The 10,000-nt window shown below is 47.0% G+C and overlaps 1 protein-coding gene across 1 annotated transcript in view; it reads right to left on the bottom strand.

Moving 5' to 3' along the window:
* LOC149970075 (lysine-specific demethylase RSBN1L-like) overlaps nucleotides 1-10,000 on the bottom strand; it is an 87,536-nt gene that overhangs the window by 21,742 nt on the left and 55,794 nt on the right. Inside the window, exons 4-5 of the mRNA XM_090228664.1 lie at nucleotides 599-736; nucleotides 101-243 (exon numbers count right to left, since the gene is read on the bottom strand). Coding sequence (XP_090084790.1) covers nucleotides 101-243; nucleotides 599-736 — 281 coding nt within the window. The remainder of the gene's footprint in view (nucleotides 1-100; nucleotides 244-598; nucleotides 737-10,000) is intronic.

Here is a 10,000-nt window from a genome sequence, read left to right as displayed (position 1 = left end):
AGTAGTTTCCTTTTGAAGTAGGATCCTGTAAAAAAAAACAGACATTTGCATCTCTGTGTGAAAGTAGGACCTACTACCTGTGAACACAGTGAGCCCTCACCTTCTCCTTATGTAGGGAGACTTTGGTATGTCAGCAACAGGGATCATCTGTTCCCCAGGTCGTACCCACATGATGGGCCCGTCATCACTCTCTGTTGGACTCTTCAGCTTCAGACTGGAGAACGTACCCCACGGTAGCGTCCGCTGGAGGGAGAAGGGTACGCCAGAGTTACAATGAGGGAGGAGTAGAATGATAGATAGAGGTGTGTGAGAAAACAAACTGGAACAGGAAAGAGGAAATATCATATTTCAGACATCCATCAAAACCAATGGTTTTTTTGCTGTTGTTGAAAAACCATAATTACCCTTCTCAACCACTAGAGGGCACCTTTCCTTTGTTTATAGATCCAATGAGTTGAATTCTCTCTAAACAATGTGGCCAGAACTAAAACATTTTTGAAACTTAGCGAAAATGACTAAATCCAACGTATTACCTATAGATTGATATTATCTATAAAATGATGGATCTATATTATTATTTTGTGTCAGGGCTACTCACCTCTAGGAAGGGCGACTCCTCCAGCATAGAGATGAACTCTGGGAAGTAATCCCCCACCTCCTCGTCCACTGCCCCCACCAGACTGATCTGACGCATGGCACCTGCCCGGTACGTCCCGTGGCTGTACGTTCTCTTTACCTAGAACACATAGTAGAGCACAGTAAAACAGTCAGTAAAACCAGTCAGTAAAACCAGTCAGTAAGACCAGTCAGTAAGACCAGTCAGAAAGACCAGTCAGAAAGACCAGTCAGAATGACCAGTCAGTAAACATTCAGAATACCAGTCAGTAAGACCAGTCAGAAGACCAGTCAGAAAGCCCAGTCAGAAAGACCAGTCAGAAAGACCAGTCAGAAAGACCAGTCAGAAAGACCAGTCAGAAAGACCAGTCAGAAAGGCCAGTCAGAAAGACCAGTCAGAAAGACCAGTCAGAAAGACCAGTCAGTAAGACCAGTCAGTAAGACCAGTCCACTGGAGTGTTGAGGTCCAGACAAAGACGTTCAAGTCAGTTGAACTGAATATGTACAGTACTCGTTCACCCGAGGACTGATGTCCAACCCCTAGTGAAATGCAGTGTAGTGAAATGCTTGTGCTTCTAGATCCGACAGTTGTAGCTATTCCTATTCTGAGACACATAGAGCAGCCATTCAAAGAGCTGGTAGTGCTAGCTAACCTGTTTTACACAGTACAGCTGTCACCCAGTAGTAACAAGCCCTGTTGAATAGCTAGAAGTGCATCCCGGTCTCCTTCACTGTCTCACTTTGTTCCCACAGATCTGAGTACATCTGCTGGAAGGAAGGAAGGAAAGAACAGAGGTTTTATAGCAGCTTCAGAGCCACAGAGAACCACAAACCCCCCTCCTGTCTGTCTCTGGACCGTAGGCCCTAGGGCCACAGTCCTCCCTCTCTAACATGCTAGTCTCAATGTCCCAGACGTCCTCCCTATTCACTTACAACCCTGTCTAATACAGCTACTACAGCCCAGCCATTCTTATCACCACAGAATATCCTCAGGCTAAAGAGAGAGAGAGTTCATCATAAGGCCAGTTTCTCCTGGAGCAGTCCATCAGTCTGAACGTTAGATAGTGTCAGAGGAACATCTTCTTCAGACAGTTAATAGATGATCTGTTTCTAAACATGATCCTCTACTAGAGGTCTGTGTCTTTTCACAGGGTCAGCAGCAGTGTTAAAGTGTACAGGGACATATTACAACAGTCCATCATATTACCAAACTAGGGCCCCAATTAGTCGACTGGTCAATTGTTTGGTCGTTAGGCTAATGGTCGGCCAAGACTGTTTTATATATAAAACATATACATCTGCGCCCATTTCAGTGAGCTAATCCATTGCAGGAGGCCTGGACTAAAAGCCCATTTATGCTTGATCCGAAAACGTGGTGGGAGTCTCCATATGCAGGGTGTGATGCAATTGTGGAGCCTCTAGAGGCATGCAGAGGTTAAACCCAGCACTGTCCCACATCACCATGCCCCTCCCAAACGTTGGAACAATACGGAGGGCTCTGTAGAGCTCCACATTGACAGTAGTTGGGGGCGGTACATCCTGTATAAACACAAACTCACTTCCTTGACAACAGCTCTGCACTGCTCTGTGATGCACAAGAAGTATGACTGGTGCTGAGGCCAGATCACTGTGAATGCTGCATGGCCAATACAGTCTGATGGACCATGCACCTCTCTCCTAACAACTTCATTCTGTGACTTGTTAGCATTTGATTGTTAGTGTAAATCACTTCTCCATGACATACTGTGTATCACCAGCAGTACATTTATCCTTCATTCATATAATTTCGATCTACTGCCTCCTGAGTGGTCCAGTGGTCTAAGTCACTACAGATCCGGGTTTGATCCCGGGCTGTGTTGCAGCAGCACGCGACCAGGAGAGTCATGAGGTGACGCACAATTGGCCCAGCGTCGTCCGGTTTAGAGGAGGGTTTGGCCAGCCGGGATGTCCTTGTCTCATCGCGCTCTAGCGATTCCTTGTGGCGAGCCGGGCACATGCACGCTGACGTGGTCGCCAGTTATACGGTGTTTTGTCTGACACGTTGGTGCGGCTGGCTTCCTGGTTAAGCGAGCTGTGTGTCAAGAAGCAGTGAGGCTTGGGCGGGGTCGTGTTACGGAGGACGCTTGGCTCTCGACCGGCGCCTCTCCCGAGGCCGTACGGGAGATGCAGCGTTGAGACAAGACTGTTACTACCAATTTGATACCTCAAAATTGGGGAGAAAAAGGGGTGAAAATATCTTATTTATTTTATGGTAATTATTTGAATGCTTTCAATATTGTTCCAGTCTTCCCGTTCTCATTGTAGGAGTGGACTCCCTGTTTGCAGAGGTGCACAACCTATTCTACACTTGTGAGAAACAAGTTTTGGTTCATTTCATTCCATTTACAAGTTGTCAATTTAGTCAGTCTTTTGTTTCGATCGCTCCTGTCAGTGTTGAGGAAGGACACAGAAATATAACTAGGCCTATAGGCTACCTGAAAAATATGTCAAGCCCTCTCCCTTTCGATAACCACTCAGTGTGCTCAGTGTGAAAGTGAAAAATGTCATGCTCTGATCCAGTGGAAATGTCATAAAATAGGCCTACCTGATTACTTCTTATCAGTGCTGAACATGGACTGAATTAGGTGCCGGAACACATTTTGGGTTCTGGTACCGTTTGTATTTAGGTGCTTGAGCTCCACAATACCTGTGAGTTAATATTCTATAAGAGTAATAACAGCAGTGTGAGGTGGCGGTACTCAGCTCTGGTGAGCTCCTGCCCAAGTCAAGCACGGCTTCTTATGTGCAAATAGCCTACAGCTGTGTCTGTCCTGAGCTCACTGCTGGGGAAACTGAGGGCCCAGAATATTTTATACAACGCTGAAAGTTCACTAGTGCTGGATCCAACTTAATAGTTTATACAATGTTTCAAGTTCATTGGCTACATGTGTAGCCAACGTGATTTGTAGTAGATTTTCTACCTGCAGGATGAGCAGCTAACCGATCGCTGCAGCTGTACATAGTCTATCAGTAAATAGCCCACCCAATTTTACCTACCTCATCCCCATACTGTTTATATTTATTTACTTTTCTGCTCTTTTGCACACCAATATCTCTACCTGCACATAACCATCTGATCATTTATCACTCCAGTGTTAATCTGCATAATTGTAATTATTCGCCTACCTCCTCATGCCTTTTGCACACAATGTATATAGACTCCCCTTTTTTTCTACTGTGTTATTGACTTGTTAATTGTTTACTCCATGTGTAACTCTGTGTTGTCTGTTCACACTGCTATGCTTTATCTTGGTCAGGTCGCAGTTGCAAATGAGAACTTGTTCTCAACTAGCCTACCTGGTTAAATAAAGGTGAAATAAATAAATAAATACATGTTTTTATTTGTTGGCTTTATGTAGGCTATTTTAACATAGTTGGCAATATAATTAACTTTTTAGGTTTGTATCATTTTCATTTAGATTTGGATAGAAGGTTGATTAACCACATGACAATGATTGAGATATGAAGACGTTATTATAAATGAAACTTTTACGAAAATGTGCATCTGAACCATAACGAACACGCAGATCGGTGGAACTGATAAGACAGATTGGCATTCAACATGAGAAAGGGTGCCAACTCCTCATGTATCCAATTACAGGCAACTTCAGGAGGGTAATGGCAGAATCTGAGAAAGTCAGCAGGAGAGGGAGGAGTTAGGTCAGGTTAAGTGTTTATTTCTTTCTGGTTATCTAGATCTCTGGCGCCCTCTTGAGGCATCAAACCGTAAGCTTAAAGCATCAGACAAGCTCAATGATTTATTAAAACGCATAGGCTGTCTCTATATATATGGAAAAATACACGTTTAACCATTTCAACCAATCGATTGGTCGAAAGAACAGACTACTTTCGGTCGACAAATCTTTGTTTTTAGTAGGGGACAGTCATATCCCAAACACATCATGCGTGCTGCACTTGTGCTTCAGGTTGTGATGCGTGGAGCTGGAAGTGGGCAATTCCTGTCTGACAGGAGTCTGTTGAGCAGATGTGTTCCCTCCATCCTTCCTTCCGCCCTCCTGCCAGCTGTTCGTTCCCCCGCCAAAATAAACATAGAAACCGTTATGACGGTTATTTTATTTTCTTCATCCGTAATCGTGGGTTATATGGTAATTGTGCCACCCCCCCCCCCCCCTCCCTATCCTATCCTTACTGCAGGCCGTTAAGATCAGTTATCCTAAATTGAAGCGGTGGAGGTCCTCAGACGGCTGCAGCGTTTAATCATGTTTGGAGACTTCACAGAGGACGTCTTCGAGACGAGAGGGTGTGTGTGTGTGTAGTGGTGTCTGGTGCTGTTTTTCCTGCCCTGAGGGAGCAAGCCACCAGTGTGAGTGTGTAAAGGACTGAAGTAGCCTTTTTTCTCCTTTCTGCTGTGTGTGTGTGTGTGTGTGTGTGTGTGTGTGTGTGTGTGTGTGTGTGTGTGTGTGTGTGTGTGTGTGTGGATCCTAGTCCTCTCTGTTCCATTTATGGCAACAAGTCACAATGGAGGGGCCAGCGAAGGGTGAGTCCAGGGGGAAGGTGAGGGAGTTTACTGTAGTGGCCAGGAAGTAAGAGGACAACGGGGAGAGAGGATGAGGAGAGGTAGAGTGTCCTTGGGTGTCAGCCGAGTGAATCTGTCAGAGAGAGAGAGAGAGATAGAGGAGAGAGGATGAGGAGAGGTAGAGTGTCCTTGGGTGTCAGCCGAGTGAATCTGTCAGAGAGAGAAAGAGATAGAGGAGAGAGAGAGAGAGAGAGACCAGTGTAGAGCCAGACTCTGTATAACAACTGACTGTCTGGGGAATTGACCTCTCACAGGCCCCACAGGCTCCCTGTCTACAATACACACCATCATCTATCACTGGGGAGAACACGAGTTCAGACACAAGGTCACACAAGGTCACTGGGCCTGGACTAGTAGACTGGTGTTCCCTCAGACTGAAAGGAAGTCAACCTGGGTAAAAACAAATCTTTAATATTCAATGAATATTGTTACATAATTTCAATCAATTTATGTGGTTGCAAATAGTGGATTGATGTGTGTGGAACAGAAGTATCTGAGCAGGGCTTGAATACTGTACAGGATGAATCCTATTTAAATAAGGCCAACAAATGAATGGCCCAGTCCAAACTGTGTGTACATTAAGCATGGGTGCTTCCCTTGTTGTTTCCAGGCTAAACATGCTTCCATGAACACAACACATAATATAGACCAGATATGATCTTCCTCCTAATGAGAATGAGATGAGCTTCATTATCCATGAGGACACACACCTCTGAGTAGTAGCCATCCCTCCTGTCTGGTCTCTCCTCCTGGGCGGCTTGCTCTGGGCACACTCTGTTTTAGGGTAATGGACTCACTCACAGGTGAGAGAGATGCAAGCAGAGACAGAGACAGACACAGATTGCATCTGGATGCCCACTGCGCCCCTGCGGGTGTGTGTGTGTTAGTTAAAGGGAATGGATGGCCGATAAATGGTCTTTCCTCTGGGATTTCTTGCCTGCCGCAGACTGCAGACAGACAAGGAAACCCACCAAGACGTGGAGTGGGGTGGAGCCGCCAACACCGTGAGAAGCCAGCCAAGCACAGTCTAATACATGGATACAACCTACTTCCTCCTCTCCCTCACCGAGAGAGAGCAGAGCTGAGCAGCCAACCAGCCAGCCACATTCCCATAACGTCTGATACACTCATACCAGGAATATGTGAAATATGTAAATACTGCTGATACATCTAAACACACTACTGTACCCCTCTCCCCCTGTGAGGCCCCCAGTCATCTAAACACACTACTGTACCCCTCTCCCCCTGTGAGCCCCCAGTCATCTAAACACACTACTGTACCTCTCTCCCCCTGTGAGGCCCCAGTCATCTAAACACACTACTGTACCTCTCTCCCCCTGTGAGGCCCCCAGTCATCTAAACACACTACTGTACCCCTCTCCCCCTGTGAGGCCCCCAGTCATCTAAACACACTACTGTACCCCTCTCCCCCTGTGAGGCCCCCAGTCATCTAAACACACTACTGTACCCCTCTCCCCCTGTGAGGCCCCCAGTCATCTAAACACACTACTGTACCTCTCTCCCCCTGTGAGGCCCCCAGTCATCTAAACACACTACTGTACCCCTCTCCCCCTGTGAGGCCCCCAGTCATCTAAACACACTACTGTACCCCTCTCCCCCTGTGAGGCCCCCAGTCATCTAAACACACTACTGTACCCCTCTCCCCCTGTGAGGCCCCCAGTCATCTAAACACACTACTGTACCTCTCTCCCCCTGTGAGGCCCCCAGTCATCTAAACACACTACTGTACCCCTCTCCCCCTGTGAGGCCCCCAGTCATCTAAACACACTACTGTACCTCTCTCCCCCTGTGAGGCCCCCAGTCATCTAAACACACTACTGTACCTCTCTCCCCCTGTGAGGCCCCCAGTCATCTAAACACACTACTGTACCTCTCTCCCCCTGTGAGGCCCCCAGTCATCTAAACACACTACTGTACCTCTCTCCCCCTGTGAGGCCCCCAGTCATCTAAACACACTACTGTACCTCTCTCCCCCTGTGAGGCCCCCAGTCATCTAAACACACTACTGTACCTCTCTCCCCCTGTGAGGCCCCCAGTCATCTAAACACACTACTGTACCTCTCTCCCCCTGTGAGGCCCCCAGTCATCTAAACACACTACTGTACCCCTCTCCCCCTGTGAGGCCCCCAGTCATCTAAACACACTACTGTACCTCTCTCCCCCTGTGAGGCCCCCAGTCATCTAAACACACTACTGTACCTCTCTCCCCCTGTGAGGCCCCCAGTCATCTAAACACACTACTGTACCTCTCTCCCCCTGTGAGGCCCCCAGTCATCTAAACACACTACTGTACCCCTCTCCCCCTGTGAGGCCCCCAGTCATCTAAACACACTACTGTACCTCTCTCCCCCTGTGAGGCCCCCAGTCATCTAAACACACTACTGTACCCCTCTCCCCCTGTGAGGCCCCCAGTCATCTAAACACACTACTGTACCTCTCTCCCCCTGTGAGGCCCCCAGTCATCTAAACACACTACTGTACCTCTCTCCCCCTGTGAGGCCCCCAGTCATCTAAACACACTACTGTACCCCTCTCCCCCTTTGAGGCCCCCAGTCATCTAAACACACTACTGTACCTCTCTCCCCCTGTGAGGCCCCCAGTCATCTAAACACACTACTGTACCTCTCTCCCCCTGTGAGGCCCCCAGTCATCTAAACACACTACTGTACCTCTCTCCCCCTGTGAGGCCCCCAGTCATCTAAACACACTACTGTACCTCTCTCCCCCTGTGAGGCCCCCAGTCATCTAAACACACTACTGTACCTCTCTCCCCCTGTGAGGCCCCCAGTCATCTAAACACACTACTGTACCTCTCTCCCCCTGTGAGGCCCCCAGTCATCTAAACACACTACTGTACCTCTCTCCCCATGTGAGGCCCCCAGTCATCTAAACACACTACTGTACCTCTCTCCCCCTGTGAGGCCCCCAGGTAAGCAGTCAAGTCTCAACCATAACATCTGATATCGTCTACTCCAAACTCAGATATATCTAAACACACTACTCCTTCTGCATCTCTCTCCCTCTACCATTTATTTTCCTCTCCACCCTGAGGCCCCAGAGCAGAACAGAGTTAACCGTCTGATAGTGTACAGCTACAGAAAGTAGGGCCACGTTGAATAGTGAAAACATAGATACATCCAAACCAACAGCTCCCTTAACTCTCCCAATACCCTGAGACCCCCAGAGCAGACCAGCCAGCCTAGACTGACTGAACTGAGACCCCCAGAGCAGAGCAGCCAGCCTAGACTGACTGAACTGAGGCAGCCAGAGCAGAGCAGCCAGCCTAGACTGTCTGAACTGAGACCCCAGAGCAGAGGAGCCAGCCTAGACTGACTGAACAGAGTCTCCCAGAGCAGAGCAGCCAGCCTAGACTGACTGAACTGAGACCCCAGAGCAGAGCAGCCAGCCTAGACTGACTGAACAGAGTCCCCCAGAGCAGAGCAGCCAGCCGAGTCTGACTGAACAGACTCACAGCCCCAGCAGCCCAAAGCCAGCCAGGGTATTAGGCCTACCCACAGATCTGTCAAGATCCCTCGTCAGCATGCGTGGACACACACAGCACAAATCCACAACAAACCCTTTATCCTCTTAGACCTGTGTCTCTGTCTCACCAACTCTCCCTCCTTTCCATCGCTCTTCCTCTGCTCCTATCTCCCTCTCTGATCAGCAGATAGCTACATAACTCCAGATGGCCAGGTCAGGATATGATATGCCTCTCTTAGTAAGAGAAGTCTATTATGAGGTACGTCACTGCACTGCATGGTCAGCCATTACAGAGAGTTTCATCAGCCCTGTTACTAGATATTACATAACATATAGCCTAGGCCTGTTGCTAGTTATGACATAACATATAGCCTAGCCTAGCCTTGTTGCTAGTTATGACATAACATATAGCCTAGACTTGTTGTTAGTTATGACATAACATTTAGCCTAGCCTAGTTGCTAGTTATGACATAACATATAGCCTAGACTTGTTGTTAGTTATGACATAACATTTAGCCTAGCCTTGTTGCTAGTTATGACATAACATATAGCCTAGCCCTGTTGCTAGTTATGACATAACATTTAGCCTAGCCTAGCCCTGTTGCTAGTTATGACATAACATTTAGCCTAGCCTTGTTGCTAGTTATGACATAACATTTAGCCTAGCCTAGACCTGTTGCTAGTTATGACATAACATTTAGCCTAGCCTAGTCCTGTTGCTAGTTATGACATAACATTTAGCCTAGCCTAGTCCTGTTGCTAGTTATGACATAACATTTAGCCTAGCCTTGTTGCTAGTTATGACATAACATTTAGCCTAGCCTAGACCTGTTGCTAGTTATGACATAACATTTAGCCTAGCCTAGACCTGTTGCTAGTTATGACATAACATATAGCCTAGCCTTGTTGCTAGTTATTACATAACATATAGCCTAGACCTGTTACTAGTTCTTACATAACATATAGCCTAGCCCTGTATCTAGTTATTACATAACATATAGCCTAGCCCTGTTTCTAGTTATTACATAACATATAGCCTAGCCCTGTATCTAGTTATTACATAACATATAGCCTAGCCTAGCCCTGTTACTAGTTATTACATAACATATAGCCTAGCCTTGTTTCTAGTTATTACATAACATATAGCCTAGCCCTGTATCTAGTTATTACATAACATATAGCCTAGCCCTGTTTCTAGTTATTACATAACATATAGCCTAGCCTAGACCTGTTGCTAGTTATTACATAACATATAGCCTAGCCTAGACCTGTTACTAGTTATTACATAACATATAGCCTAGCCTA

Source organism: Oncorhynchus mykiss, unplaced genomic scaffold (assembly GCF_057628025.1).
Source record: "Oncorhynchus mykiss isolate SJ-2025 unplaced genomic scaffold, ASM5762802v1 scaffold96, whole genome shotgun sequence".
Taxonomy (NCBI): domain Eukaryota; kingdom Metazoa; phylum Chordata; class Actinopteri; order Salmoniformes; family Salmonidae; genus Oncorhynchus; species Oncorhynchus mykiss.
Note: the sequence above shows the minus strand (reverse complement) of the source record. Positions and strands in the feature narration are given on the sequence as shown.